Raw genomic sequence first — 16300 nt, 5'->3', positions numbered from 1 at the left:
AACCCTGACAGTACACACCTCAGCGACCCCTCCCCCTCAGAGGAGCACCAGGTTTGAGGGGAAAATGTCTATGGAAAGCATGAAGGAGGACAGGAGCATGTACGTCTGAGAATGAGACCCAAGTGCGTTCCTCCAATCCGTACCCTTTCCAATGAACCAGGGACTGTATGCGCCCACGGAACCTATGGGAGTCATTGATCGATTGCATCTCATACTCCTCATAATTCTCGACCTGCACCAGGCAAGGACATTCAAAATATGCACGTTAGAAAGAAGGTCTAATGCGTAAACCACTGGGTTGATCCTACAAAGAATACGGAAAGGCCCAATAAATCGTGGTGCCAGTTTCAGAGAGGGAACACAGAGTTGGAGGTTACGAGAGGAAACCTAAACCCTCTCCCCAACCTGGTAGGAAGGCGCAGGTAGGTGTCGGCAGTCAGCATGGAGTCTGTACCTCTCACTGGCACGTTGAAGGACTCTTGGACTTGGGTGCAAGTGGAATGAAGATCACAGAGATGCTCCTCTAATGCAGAAATTCTTTAAGGAACAAATGAGTCAGACAACATGGATGTTTGGAAACCATAAATTGCCGTATACAGAGACAATCAAGAAGCAGTATTGACGGCACTATTGTGAGCAAACTCTGCCCAGGGTAGTAGGTCTGACTAGTTGTTATGGTGGTCAGAAATATAGTAGCATAGAAACTGCTCCAAGGCTTGGTTGGCTCGTTCTGCTGCTCCAGTGGACTGCGGGCGATACACAGAGGAGAAGGAAAGCTGAATTCCAAACTGTGCACAAAAGGCTCGCCAAAACATGGAGACAAACTGGGTAACTCTGTCGGAGATGATCACCTTGGGTAGCCTGTGTAACCGAAAGATCCCCCGAGCAAAAATGGATGCCAGTTCTTTGGATGTGGGCAACTTCTTTGGAACACAGAAAAGCAAGGAGAGCCAGACTCAGTGCAGCATTACAATTGCATTTATTAAAACAAGACAAACAGCCAAATGGCTACTCACAAGGGGATGAGATGAATGGGCATATCAATATATTGAGGTCCAGTGTCACTGGACGGTCCGTGGGATAGGTGACTTTTACCCAGGTCAGATGGACATCCGCTGGAGAATAGGGCGGTGATGGAGCCTCTTACAGGAAGTCCTGGGGCTGGTAGCCCTGCAAGCCGTGTAGTTACTGCAACATCCAGAGAGCCGAAAATGGAACCGGAAGTGCACCTCTGCTTGGAGCGCAAGCTCCGAAGACCGGAAGTGATGTGGCGATCGAACGAACTAATGAGATGACGCGTTTCACAGCATCTTTTCCCAGGTGGTTGTAAAATCTTGGTTCCTTATAGCAGCCAGTGCCATCTTACAATAATGTTCCCTTATACGGGCTCTCAAAGGATGCGTAGTACAGCCTACATATTGGAGGCTGCATGAAATACAGGTGATCAGGTCAATTACTGTATTTATTGGCGTATAACACTCACTTTTTTACCCTAAAAATAGAGGGTAAACTGTGCCTGCGTGTTATACGTAGGGGGCTGTGGAATGTTTTTTTTCTGAAACTTCCCTCTTAAAATTATGGTGCTAACTTCCAGGATAGGAGAGCCAGATGGATTGGCATTGTTTGGATGAGAAAAGACTAGGTGATAAAGCAGTCCCTAGTGTTGGAGCTTGTCGGCTAGAGAAACGACAACCTGCTTGCAATATCCCATTTAAATCTTCATCTGTATACATTGTCAGATTCCTTTTTTAATATTCTATTTGGTGATATTCTGGGGAAATATCATCACCACAAGTTGTGTGAAAATTTTGTGGCATACACATGGATCACCCAGAATGTATTTCAGCCGATTCTCCTTTTTTTGTTAAGAGGTGCACAAGACCTTAATCCCTTTCCGAAAACATATCTTACTGCATTGTGGCGACCAGGAAAAAACCTCAGCACAAAGCCAATCAAAAGAGGGGTTATGCCTCTGTAACCAAAGATAACTAATAACCACTGGATAATGAGGAGAGGAAATAACTTGCAATTGGGTTATCTCTTGGTGAAGAGCCCCTATGCCCATGGTCAACAGAGCAGTCTCAAAAGTCACATGGGCAGGCTGTAGACGTCTCCCATCAATAGCCTCAATGGCAAATGGAGTGGCACGAAGCTGCAGCAGAATCGAGTGCTTAGACACAAATGCACTGTCTATGAACAGGCCTGCAGCCCCAGAGTCGATTAGAGCCTGTGTATCGATGGACAACTCAGGCCACGAAAGGGTAACCGGAGCTAGAGGTTTATCCTTCAAGATAACTGGGGACCTCAGGTGCAAGCTTCAAAAAGTCACCTGCCTGGCCACAATCTCTGCCTCCTCCTAAAGGCCCGCTCATCTGCAGAGGGATGTGTGAAGCCCAATTGCATGGGTTCTACTTCACTGGCAGACTCGGTACCAGGAGGCATGGGAGGTGAGGTAGGCAAGGGTGGGACTGCAAAACTCGGAGCCAAAAAGTGAAGAAGGCTTCCGTAAGAGCCCCTTAAAAGCAAGGCCTCTCTAGGAGTCTGGAGTCAATGACAAACGTGATGAACTTCTCCAGATCGGTAGGTATGTATCAAGCTGCTATCTCATCTTTGATGTTATCTGAGAGACCATGAAAAAAGCAGCCACAGGGGCCTTATTGTTTCATATGTTTATATTTCATATTTCATAGTTCTCTTACGCAGTTTGATGAATATGAAGCTCTTGACAGCAGAAGTGGTGCATGCGGGAACATCAAATACCCTTTTAAAGCAAGCCACAAACTCTGGGTAACTCAGGACAATGGGTTTTTGCATCTCCCATAAAGGGTTTGCCCAGGCCAAGCCTCTATCAGAAAGAGGAGAAATAATGAAGCCTACTTTGCTTCTGTCTATGAGGAAAGCCTGGGGCAGCATCTCAAAGTGTACCCCAACCTGGTTGAGAAACCCTCTGCATTGAACTGGATTGCCCCCAAATTGCTGGGGAAGCGGAGCAGAACCAGACATACCTCTTGTACCAGAAAAGCCACAGTGGGAGGATCCAGGTGAGCAGTGTGAATCAGAAGCATCTAACGCTATGGCAAACTGATCCATGCTGTGATCCTGCTCATTCAACCTGGGAAAAATATTACCACTAGGTGGCTTGCCTGCATCTTCTAAATTCATGGTCTTTGCCTACGGTCAGGAACCATGAAACAGATAGATACATAAAATGAAGTAAAAATGTCACCTTTTAATAAAATGGTACAACTGGTAAACGTAGTCAAAACATAGCCAGAGTTTGGTAGCCAAATCGGATAGTCAGAACAAGCCAGGAAATCAGGAAGCCTGAGATTAACGCAATCAGAGGCAGCAGACAGGATCAGGAACCAAAGGGGACATTGGCCAGGCAAGTCTTCAACAGGAACACAGCAGAGTCTCTAAAATATGTTGACCAAGGCAAAGGCATTGAAGAAATGACCCAGGCAGTTTAAATAGTCTGAAGGGGCTGGCTGTGGGCTTGACTGACGAGCAGAAGATGGTCAACAGGTGAACGATGAGTACTGGAAATTAACCGACAGCTGAGCAACCTGAGCACAGAGAAAGAAGCGCTGACAGCCCAGCCCTGACACATTTCAGCTATACATGAATTCTATGATGGTAAAATTCTGTTTTTCAAGTAAGTTAATGCCTAGGTTATGGCAACTGAACCTGCAAGATACATGCCAAACTGTGCCCCTTTACACCTGTATTAGTGACATTCTAATCTTTGTGTCAATCTGCAGTGCAAAAAAAAAGATTTAATACAAGAAGATGAAACAACTGCAGAGTGCTTGCCATATTCTTCTTTCCAAGGATTGTGCCTATTGTATTTCAAAACAATTGCTAATTCCCAAGTAATTGTGATGTTTAGGGCATGGCAACCATACCTGTATGTTGCAATAAATATACTAATGTGCAGTACAGCTAGCAAACAGTACATTCATGGCACAGCAAATGTAAACACAATACATCTGTCAGTTCACTCTGTTTGAAGCTAAACCTGTTGTACTGAACATCAACAGCCATTCAATAGTCTAATTGATGTGAGCTGCTGTGCCTTATTTATACACACTTAAAAGAGTTTTGGAGGCGGAATAAGGTGATAGTGTTTTATATTTTACACTATGGTTTTTAATCATGTGAGGCTTTCCTTTGTGTTCTATACAACATATAATAACATGTGTCGTAGGCTAAGGGAAGTGTTTTTTCCATTATACTTTTTATTTTATAAATTAATTGGAATCTTGCACTTTTGATACATACAGGCTTAGCGGGGTCTAGAATTAATGGGTTCTCCTTTGAGTGGTTTTAATCTTTAGTTCGTACCGGTACTCTTTCGTTTTGGACCCAGAGCCTTTGCCTTTCTGTTTTAGCAGAAATGCATACACCTCTCATATGATTAATTTAATTTTGGCCTCTATAGATGTGTGTTTTTCCTACGGGCTGGCAGGTGTACTTCCAGAGACCTACATCTTTGTGATCCATTTTTACATGCCTTTTCTCTGTAGATTAAGGAATTTTTTTTTTCTCTCTCTCTCGTTGATGGAAGGTCGTAAACGGTGGTGACCACCGTTTACGACCTTCCATCAACACACGACAGCTCATCTGACACTCCAACAGACATCGGACATCCCATTTCCAAGAATAACGAGACTTGCTCTGTGTTCTGGTTTCAAAATGTAAGACAACTTTAATGGCTAGCTCTCAAGTTTATATACAGTTTTCAAGGCATGCTTCAGTGATCACAGGAACACTCAAACTCTCCACCCACACCCTGGGGGGCTTCAATACACCTTCAGATGGCTAATTGCTAAACATTCCAGACATCTAGGGGCCGGGCTATAATTATCACTGCACCTGAGAAGTCACATTCCTTCATTAACATAATTCAAACAAAACACCATCACACAATAAATCCCCCTCAATCCACATCTTTAGACAGACGTTCTGTCTCCGCAAACAGCTTGACAAGTTCCATTCCACACACACAACAGTATTTAGCATACATAATGAGAGATCCTGGACCAGACTCAATTAGCATGTCAACAGTCTACACAGAGAGATGAGTCATAGAATAAACCAACACTTTGCACTATCTCCTGCAATATGAGCTATCAGTAATGTCCCCTGTCCTGTAATTTTAGGATATAATTTCTCAGTCACCCTATGGCCCTATCGGACATAAGGTGACCCTAGACATAAGAGTTATTAATGACGCTGGCACAGGAGTACCCCTCATCTTTCCAAAGTCTCTGTTTGTCCCGGGTCATTCCGTTACAATATATATATATATAATTCTGCTCTTCTTCCCTTTATTTCCTTTTGTCCCTATTGTATAGTTTTATTCTTTTAATAATTTCTTGTTTTCTTTTTAAAGTCAGCTCTATGTATATTGAATGATTTAGATTATATATATGGTCCTGATGAATCGGGTGTTCCAATGAAACACGTAGACCAACTATCTATTGGATCATAGATCAATTAAGTCAAACCTCATAACCATTATACTTCCATGCTTTGTACTGCGTGGTATACATAATGATTTGTATGTATGTTTTTCATTTGTGATATACATTTTTTTTTTTTATATACATTTGTTTAAATGTCAGTCTCAGAGGTATATACAACGTCCCTTCTCTCTTATGGTCCTTATCATTTTGAGTTTATTACTAGCTTGATAGGCCTGGATTTACCAAAGATATCAGCATGTGCTGGGAGAGTGGTTATCAAGGCCCTGTACATATTTATATCCAAGGATTCTAGAGCCCCTGGCAGGTCAGTTTAAGGAATGGAGCGCGGTCAATTTACGTTATCTATTTGATTTGATTTTGGAATGAGCATAATGGTCAAAAAAAAATTTCCCACCTGCTTTATGGATCAGAAAAGAAAACGCCTTCAAAACTGTAGATACGATGACATCTATTGCTTGGATATTTATGGTAATCACATGGGTACTCACCTCCATATTCTAGGTGCACAGTAAAGCCTATAAACAACATGTCAAGTTGTGGTGGATGCTTGACTCTGATGAAACGAGTTTGGTTCTCTATTGATGGGATGGCACAGACACTGTTTGGAGCTGCCTTCTGACAGTCTATATTAGATCGACACTCGAGGCTTGCTTGGATTGCCTTCCTTGCTGGCAGACAAGAATACTGTCAACAGCAGAATCAGTAATTAGAAGTCAGGACATTTTCAAAAATATATCATAAAACCAATGCACAAAATCAACAATTAAGAGATGCAATACTTGTTTGATAACTTTTTTATTTTTTTTAAAAGGCCCAAAACGTTACTATTATGAAGTCATTGTATGTCCTAATGTTTGAGAGACATTTCAAAGTTTTTATTACATAAACATGTAAAAGAGATGTTTCATGTAAATTATCTCATTGATATACAGTATGTTGATGTTTTAAAGACCTTTTTATTTATAATGTTATATGTGTATTTTAATCACACACACTTTTTTTTTTAATATCAAGCGGTTTACAGTATTGGTGTTCTCATGCATATGATGGATCTCATTCACTGTTCTGCATTATGCAGGATGTGGCAGGAGATGTGAATTATAACAGAGATATTAAACTGCCAGAATCTCTACAATTAGGCCTATTATTGGTGAAATGCATTCAAAAGATGGTCAACTGGTGGGGATGCCAATGTCTGCTGCATTGGGCCAGTAAAACTTTATTTGGAAGTGACCATTGATGAGATTGCGATTACTTTGGATCTTTGGAGATACAGTAGGTGCACGGAACGTGGATGGGTTCCCAAGCTGCTACCTGAACACATGAAGGCCAAGGCATTTTGATGCCATGGAGCAGTGAGAGTTGTCTTTCTCTCAACTAACTGAAGAGAGAAAAGGTAGAAGCTAATGATTGATTATATTCCATAAAGTTGAAATGTTAGTTGTGGATAGACAGGAACTTTAAGAAATCTGGACTCAAAACTACAGATTTGTATAAGTACACATCAGATCTTATTTACATATAAATCTAGAAGTAAGGTCATTATTGGCCCATGACACAAGCTTACCTGCTGACTTTGCTTATTACCACTATATGCAAAACAGACATCAGTAAGACTGCTGTTACTGCAACACTCAATAGAACCATCCAGGCGCCTATACACTAAAAACAAAGGAAAATGCAATTAATACAACAGTATACTTAAAGCGGTTGTAAACCGCTGAAAAAAAAAAAAAAAACCTGCAAGACAACGGCATAATGTGCTAGTAATGTCACCAACCATCCCCCAACAGACTTTTGGGGTTGTGTTGACAATGGCACACACTAGCATATTTGGTTGACTTGCTTGCCCTATAGCGAGTCGGTTCTGTGATAAAATATTCCAAATTATTTCCACTTTGTCCTTCACTGTGAACCTCCTTACACCACCCAGATTCATGCCAGATTCAATTTTAACTGCTGCTTCAAGTAACAACTGCAGCTAAACAAACTATAGTAAAGACGAACGCCTTGAACATAGCGGAAACTAAACACAGGGGGCCAGATTCTCAAAAGAGATACGACGGTGTATCTCAAGATACACCGTCGTATCTCTGTTTTTGGCCCCGGGTATCTATGCGTCTGATTCCTAGAATCATTTACGCATAGATACGGCGTAGATCCGACAGGTGTAAGTCACTTACACCGTCGGATCTTAGATGTAATTCCACGCTGGCCGCTAGATGGCGTTCACGACGATTTCTCATTTGTCTATGCAAATGAGCCTGATACGCCGATTCCCGAACGTTTTTGCGCCGCCTCGTCGTCGTTTACGTCGTTTCCGTAAGCATTAACTTACCCCTGCTATATGAGGGGTAAGTTTACGAAGGTCCGTCGTATGCCATGTTAAGTATGGCGTCGGGACAGCGTCGTCTTTTTCCGTTGTTTACGTCGTTTTACTAAGTCGTTCGCGAATAGGGCTTTACGTTAATGACGCTCACGTCGGCTTCAATGACGTTTTCCGTCATGTGCTGGAGCATGCGCACTGGGCTATTTTTACGGCCGGCGCATGCGCAGTGCGATCGTCGCGGGGGTGCGATTAATTTAAATACAAGCGGCCCCCTTTGAATTACACGGCCTAACGCCGGGCCATTTACACTACGACGCCGCAAACTACGGAGCAAGTGCTTTGAGAATATGGCACTTGCTCCAGTAAGTTGCGGCGGCGTGGTGTAAATGGCTTACGCTACGCCGCCTGCGCCGAGCATCAATTTCTGAGTTGGTTTTATTGATTTGTGCACTATTTTGGGGTTTAATAGTGCACTCTTGAAGATTATTAGTTTATTTGTTATCATATTTTGTTTGTTGGAAAGTTGGTAGAATTGGTTGTATATAGTGGTTTCAGCAGCTGTTCACTTGATAACAATCCTCTTTCTCACAAATACTTTTGGTTATACGAAGGAAATGCTGTATCTCACATTCCACTATAATTGTGTATATACCGTGTTTCCCCGAAAATAAGCCCGGGTCTTATATTAATTATGCCAACAAAAGACACAGTAGGGCTTATTTTCGGAGTAGGTCTTACCATGTAATGTGCTGTTTTCTCTCCCCCTCTCCCTCCCTGCCTGTCAGGAATCCCCAGTGTGAACTGAGTTAAAATGCTTGTAAAATCCTATAATCCACTTTATTACAGTATTATATAATGTACAACGTGTGTGTTCCTGTAATATAATTGTGCCAAATACCTTTGTAATAGCGCCATTCTGCACTTCTGTGACCTGCCGGAGCTCGCTTCCCCACATTTATATTACAGAAACGCACATATTGTACATTATATACTACTGTAATAGAGTGGATTTTAGGATTTAGTATTTTTAACTAGGGCCTATTTTTGGGGTAGGACTTATATTGCAGCCCTCCTGGGAAAAAAAACGCTAGGTCTTATTTTCAGGGTAGGTCTTATTTTTGGGGAAACAGGGTATTAGACCCGGCAATGAAAAACACGGAAATAACTTTTTTTTAAGAGCACTAACAAGAAACTATTACAAACTGGCTTGGTGTAATGATCTACTTCTTGCTATAACAAATGTTTGCTCAGTAAATAAATCTGAATTACTCAAGAGTCTACAAGACTACAAGACAGATTGTAAGCTAGAACAAGCAGGGCCCTCTGATTCCTTCTGTATTAAATTGTATTGTAACTGCACTGTCTGCCCTTATTACTTAAAACACTGGGCAAACTGTTGGCGCTATACAAATCCTGTATAATAATAATAATTGGCCATAAATGGGGTGAATCTTATCCAGTTTCTAATGAACCATTAGAAATTTGAGCTGTGGCGGGCCCTGCTGGCACCTTTCCGGGCAGAAAATGCTCAAACAACACCCACATCCAATCAAATACAATTACTGTTCAGGTATTCTGGCAGCCATGTGTGTTGGCTGCCAGAACACTATGGCATGGTTAAGGGAATTAAAGTGTTAAAGTGGAGTTCCACCCATAAATATAACATTACATCAGTAGTTTTAAAAAAATGTCATTAGTCCTTTAAGAATTTTTTTTTTTTTTTTTAGATGCCTTCAAAGTGTTGTTGCTAGGCAGAATAGTTAATCTTCCCTCTACCTGCACCTAGGTGCTTAAGCTTCCTAACCTACACCGCACAGACTCCTGGGAATGTAGTGGGTGTAACTTTCCAGGAGTCTGTGCACTCCCCAGTCTCGAAGAATCATGTGACTTGGACAGTACAGGTGCTGAAACCTGATCTAAAACCTATTACACTGCTTGTGCAGCACTGAGCATGTGCGAGATCTGCAAGGCTGAAATCCAGGAAGTCATACAGTCTGGCTTCATGATGCCCACACTTAAGATTGCCCCAGTCAATTTCTATTTTATAAAGTGTCTAAATGCTGTAACAACCTAACAAAATGGACCTTAGTTTACAGACTAACTTTACTAGAATACATTAAGCTTGTGTATTACAGGGGTATTTATATTTAAAAAGTGAAATTGTGGCCGGAACTCCGCTTTAATAAACCCACAACAGTAAGAGCAGTCTGTATATGCAGTAAAGCATGCTTGTTATACTCACTGTGGAATCTAATGGGTTAATCCTCTGCATTGTGTAAAAAAGCAGTCTTCTTTGTTCTTCCACTGTCCTCAAAACATCTCCGGATAGTACAGAAGGTAGGGGACAAGTTGCACATGCTCAGTTTAGTGTGTATTGCTAGAGGGGTTTTTTTTCTTGGGAAAGTGCATGTGAACAGCACAGGGCCAATCAGCACTGTCCAGACAGAAGGTCATGGGTCCTGGAGCCTTATAGGATAGTCAGAGCAGAATCAAAACTCCTCCTAAATGCTTTAAGCAGTTTTTGGCCAGACACAGATAGAAGTCACAAGACTGCTATATACTGCTTATGAGAAAAGGTATTTAACAGTCAATCTGGATTCAGTGGGCGGGGAGGGTAGGCTGCGTCAGTAGGCGGATCGGGCGGGCTGCCTCAGTGGGCGGAGCGGTCACCGCCAGCTTGGACACCCCGACGCCCATCTCGGCACACCCTGCACTTGGCCACAGTAAGCCAGCAGCTGACATCTTGTTACACCCAGCCCATATAGTTTGGCTGGGTGTAACAAGTTGTCTGCTGATACTTACTGATGCCGAGTGCAGGGTGTACCAAGATGGGTGCTGCAACATAGCATTTCCTCATGTCATTTATTGCTGCATTTCAGTGCCTGCCCATAAGTGCCAGCCACCTGTCAGTGCCAGCCACCTGTCAGTGCCATCTAACAGTGCCAGACACCTATCAGTGTCCATAAGTGCCGTCAGTGCCAGTGCCCATAGGTGCCACCTATCAGTGCCCATGAGTCAGTGCCATTCATCAGTACGTGTCACCTATCAGTGCCCATCAAACTGTCACATTACATTAAAAAAAAAGTATCAGTACTTGTACTCGGTCCTAAAAAAGTGGTATCGGGACAACACTACAAAGAAGCATAACTTATAGTCAGTAGGAAGTGTCCCTTGTGTTTATTCCTCTGCTGTTAGTAGTAATTCTTCTCAGTCCTGCCGCCAAGCTCCCCACCACCACCATAAGCTGGGCATAGGGTGGGAATACTCAAGCTCCTTTGGTGAGAGCCTGTGGCAACTCTTTAGTTGTATTAACCCCTGCTTTGTGTGGGTGGAGAACTTGACTGGCCTTCACAGAGAACTCAATCCAATAGAACACCTTTGGAATGAATTAGAGTGGAGACTGAGACAAGCCTTCTCGTCAACATCAGTGCCTGATCTCACAAATGCACTTCTGGAAGAATGGTCAAAGATGCCCATAGACAAACTCCTAAACCTTGTGGACAGCATTCCTAGAAGAGTTGAAGCTGTTAAAGCTGCAAAGGGCGGGCCAACTCAATACCTTACAGACCAAGACTGGGATGCCATTAAAGATCACATGCGTGTAAAGGCAGGCGTCACAATACTGTTGACAATACAGTGTATACATTTTCATATACACATGTTATCACAAATTTTTTAATACTTGAAATGGGCTCTACCTCTGCTGGGGAAATGCAGCTGCTGTAGAGTTAAAGTGCTTATGCAATAACCAATCTGAGGCTTCTGTGAGATGTCAGCCAGGCACGTGTGCCAGTCATCGACCTTAGTAATAGTGCAGTCCTGTACTTGAGTAATAATGTCACGAATAAACAATCCTCTTGAACCACTTGCTGGAGAATCCTATGGAAAAATTAGAGCACAATGGAACTTAAAGGAGCAGTAAAGGAAAACATTTTTTTTGCTGAATTGACTGTTTACAGGGTATAGAGACATAATAGTTAACTGATTGCTTTTAAAAATGATTAAAAATTGATAAAAATCAATCATATAATGTACCTGCAGTTTAGTTTAGTTTTTAAACTAGTTTCATGTTTCTGTGAAGTACAGAGACACACAGAACAAAAACAAACAAACACAGGGCAGTGTTTGTTTTTAAAATGAATCTGATTGGTTCTGAGGAGTTTTAGACACACAGTAATCACACCTTCTTGATCATGGACCACAGTGAGAAGCTCGTATGAGTTTTTTCATAAGGAGCCAGACAAGCAGGAAGTGTGGATATCAGAGAAAGATTACAGCTACTTCAAAGCAAAAACGAACAATGAGGACATGAAACCAGGACTGCAGTAAGGTAAAGGAAGCTATTTAGCTAAAAAAAAAAATTCCTTTAGTGACCCTTTAATAAGACAACACTAATTGCAAAGTGTATAAATTGAAAGTAACGGATAAATAGTTTCAGAGTACTTGCGAGGAGTTTTACTTTGCGATCTTCTCATTATAGGAAAAATCTAAATTATGAAAATTTGACAACATACCTATGAAGTGCAATTCAACATTAAACCATAACAGATATCAGCCTCCCAGGAGTCTGGGAATATAGTGTACAGCCTCAGCAGGTGGCATCGCCACTGAACCTGACCCATTCAAGTGAATGGGGCCTGCCGAGACACTGCTGTGGTGTGGCATTTTGAGGGTTAAATCATTTCTGCTTGGATCACCTAGGTGGTCAGAGCGAAAGCGAGAGTGGATACCTGCTAAACCTGGGTACCCGCTCCCCAAAATTAAAACAAACCTCCAAAAGTGAGAGAGGATTGGAAGAAGAAGGTATTCAAGCAGAACTTCCCTTTTAGGGTGAAATTACAATTTAGTTAGTCAAAGTAATATATTTTTGTAAAGCAATAAATTATAAAACTCATAACAGAAGTTAAAAATGAAACTAAAAGCATAGGTAATTAAATAAATAAATAAAAAACGGTCATCATACCTGCATGAACCATATTGGGCACCTTACAATTATAGGAAATTTATATTTTCCATTTTTTTCTCTAAGGCTCGGTTCACACGGCAGCGATGCGGGAACCCTGCAAATCCACTGCGGGCTCCCGCATCACATGTCTCCCGGCGGCAGTTCACACTGCCCTATGCAAACTACTGGGAGTGTCAATTAAAAGTTAATGACACCCCCAAATCAGCTTGTATATTGCAGTGTCAACTGCAAACTGTGTGAACACCCATGCGATCCGAATCTGCTGCGGACCAAAAAAAAGGGTCCTCTGCGAGTTTGGTCTGGATGTGATACAATTTCAGCCATACTATCTGTATGACTGAAATCGCATCACACAGACATCGCATGTGATTTGCACTGCGGAGCGAACACATCCGATGTCGGACATCGCACCAATGGGAACCGAGCCTAAAACAGAAGTGGCTGAATATATAACCCTGGGGACAATAACATAGTGGTTGTCCCAAGGAGAGCAACTGCATGCAATTGTGTTGTATGAAGTATTCCAAAAAATTCTCCAGAATCTAATTTCAGCAAGGTATAACACCACTCATCTCCAATCCCCTCCCCCAGGGCCTTCCATCATAGATTGTAGGCACAATGCTTAAGGGGATTCCCCAGCTGGGGTCTTTAAGTGCAGAAACTCCAAGAGAAACACACAAAAAATGTTTTGCATGCCACAAAAATAATAAATCTAAACCCAAATTCAAAATGAAATATACTTTTTGACGTCAAATTTCGGTTTCCTTTTAGTTTTAGTCTTTTGACTAAAATGCCATTTAAGTTTAAGTTGTATTTAAGTCATCTGAATTGTTTTAGTTTTAATTGTATTTTCTCAAGTTTCTCTAGTACATTTTAGACAACTAAAATCACCAATACATTTTAGTCCAATTATTTCTAATGGGTTTAGTTAAATTTTAATGCATTATTTAAGCATTTCTCTAGAATTTTTAAACTCCTTTTATAATCCTGGAGTAGAAATCGAATAACATGGTATTATTTATGGCATTAAGGTTGGAACATGCACTACAGACACAGTTTTAACCCTTGTGATATACAAGTTATATATCACAAGGGCAAAATATGTCTGTAGTGCATGGATTGCGATTTTTTTTTAGTCAGTCTTTTGACTAAAATTACATTTTAGTTTAAGTCGTATTCTAGTCATCCGAATGTTTTTTGTTTTAGGTGACTAAAATAGTGTTAATTTAGTCTACGAAAATATTTGTCTACAAAATAAAAAGAGAAGTATACAATTTTTTTTCCCATTATCATACGTACCTTGTGGATGCAGTATCTGTCCCCCGACGCCTCTGCACTGAGAACCGAGCCATCAAATATTGATGGCTCGGTTCTCACAACAAGCAGAGAGCTTCTGACTGTCAATCAGCAGCTCTCCTCCTCTCTCACTGAAGAGCTGAGCTGTGCCTGGACTGAGTTCTGTGACATCAGCAGAGAGCAGACTTCAGCCCGCTCTCTGGTGAAAACAGACCACAGGAGAGCAAACGAATTGCATTCCTGTGATCCATAGGAGTGTAAGGGCTTACCTTGTGTGGAGTCCATTTTGCAGGTTTGTAAGCTCACCCTTGCAGGTACACACAGCCCAAGGTAATACAGGTAAGACACTACCTGGGCTGTGAGTCTGTGCACGGGGGCTAGATAGAGATTAGCCCAGGATAGTATAGCCGTGGCCCAGGATTCCAGAGATAGTCAGGTAAGTACTGACGGAAAGTTCAGGGTTTGCAGACAGGAACCAAAGACAAGTCCGGGGCACAAGCCGTGGGTCAAGGGATGGAGAAGACAGGGAAAGTCCAAAAGTACAAGCCGGGGTCAGAGGGCAGGAGACAGCAGCAATCCAGGGTACGTAAGCCAAAGGGTCAGAAGCCGGGGTCAGTCTTGTAGATGAAGACAATCACAGGAACACAGGAACCGTTAGCACAGACAGGACAAGCAGAGTACAATGAACTGACACCTGCCTCATAGTGAGGCAGGGCTTTATACCCTGGTTGATTAGGAAACCTGCCTCAGCTGGACCAGGATAAACAGGTGCAGATTGCAGGGAGATTCAAAGACAGGCAATCAGCACATAGTTCAGAACCAGGCTTTGATGGACAGCAAGCAGAATATGAACTTGAGAAGTGGCTCAAAAGGCAAAGATCTGGAGCAGTGAAGGAGAAGTCCTGGGTTCAATCCCACCCAGAGCCACTTGGGGCGTGACCACGCCTTGCTGTCTGTTTGGCACGATAGCGATCGTGACAAGGAGAAGCCCAGCCAAACAAGCAATATATGCCAATTCACTATGCTACATGATTATCCATATTATGTTACATAGTTACATAGTTAGTCAGGTTGAAAAAAGACACAAGTCCATCCAGTTCAACCACAAAAAACAAAATAAAAAAACACAGTAAAATCCTATACACCCAACTCCATACCCACAGTTGATCCAGAGGAAGGCAAAAAACCCCAGCGGAGCATGATCCAATTTGCTACAGCAGGGGAAAAAATTCCTTCCTGATCCCCCGAGAGGCAATCGGATTTACCCTGGATCAACTATACCTACAAATCTTAGTACTCAGTTATATTCTGTACATTTAGGAAAGAATCCAGACCTTTCTTAAAGCAATCTACTAAAGACTTAAAAGTTAAAAGACTTATGCATTGCGGTATAACTTTGTATGTTTTCTCATGAAATCTCTATCCATTCTAGATTACCTTGTATACTCATGCATCCCTGAAGAAGCCACAATGGGCGAAACATGTAGGACCGTTAGCATGGGACAGCATGGGACACGTATACAAATCATTTCATAATGTTATTAGTCTCTTTGTATGATCATGTTTTTATAGATTTTTGTTCTAAGTGATTGTAATATGAAATTTTCATATTTTTATAATATCACGATTCTTGTATGATTTCTGTGGTTTCAAAGTAGCCAATATTCTATTTGAATTTTCATTACCACATATGCAATCATAAAGTCCCACGCCCCATCTCAGTGCAACACAGATGTTGGTGGATTTATTGCCATGTTACAATCTATTTGTGCTGTTTTTTTGGATGATTCACTAGTTCCTAGCACGTGCACTTTACATATATTCATTTTATACGTACTTATATTTATGTGTTTGGATATCACTGGTGCATTTATTTGCATAGTTATGGTTTTAGGTTTACCCATTTAATTCCCATATATTGTGTTTTCACTTACATGTATATGTTCACTTAGCGCTGCACTTTTACTCTCACATAATCTTACATGTACAAGCTAATGCACATTTTACATTTGCCTCATCTATACAATAATAAATTATATATGGCAAATTATGGATTATGCATAAAAGAGCACTGACTAAATGAGTAGGGAAAGTGAGTAGCATTGCTTTAAATTGATTCAAGTTCCAGAAGTGCCATTCATGTTGACAACAAACGGATCAATTAAAAGTCTATACAGCTCAGCTGTTCTTGTACTGTACATATTTGCTAGGTTAAAGTGC

At 41.6% G+C, this 16300-nt stretch overlaps 1 protein-coding gene across 1 annotated transcript in view; it reads right to left on the bottom strand.

The window, feature by feature from the left end:
- The window catches only part of MBTPS2 (membrane bound transcription factor peptidase, site 2), an 82283-nt gene that overhangs the window by 13589 nt on the left and 52394 nt on the right, over positions 1-16300 (bottom strand). The window contains exons 7-9 of the mRNA XM_040338250.1: positions 11517-11697; positions 7057-7151; positions 5978-6173 (exon numbers count right to left, since the gene is read on the bottom strand). Of these exons, the coding sequence (XP_040194184.1) occupies positions 5978-6173; positions 7057-7151; positions 11517-11697 (472 nt within the window). The remainder of the gene's footprint in view (positions 1-5977; positions 6174-7056; positions 7152-11516; positions 11698-16300) is intronic.

This window comes from Rana temporaria, chromosome 2 (assembly GCF_905171775.1).
Source record: "Rana temporaria chromosome 2, aRanTem1.1, whole genome shotgun sequence".
NCBI lineage: Eukaryota > Metazoa > Chordata > Amphibia > Anura > Ranidae > Rana > Rana temporaria.
Note: the sequence above shows the minus strand (reverse complement) of the source record. Positions and strands in the feature narration are given on the sequence as shown.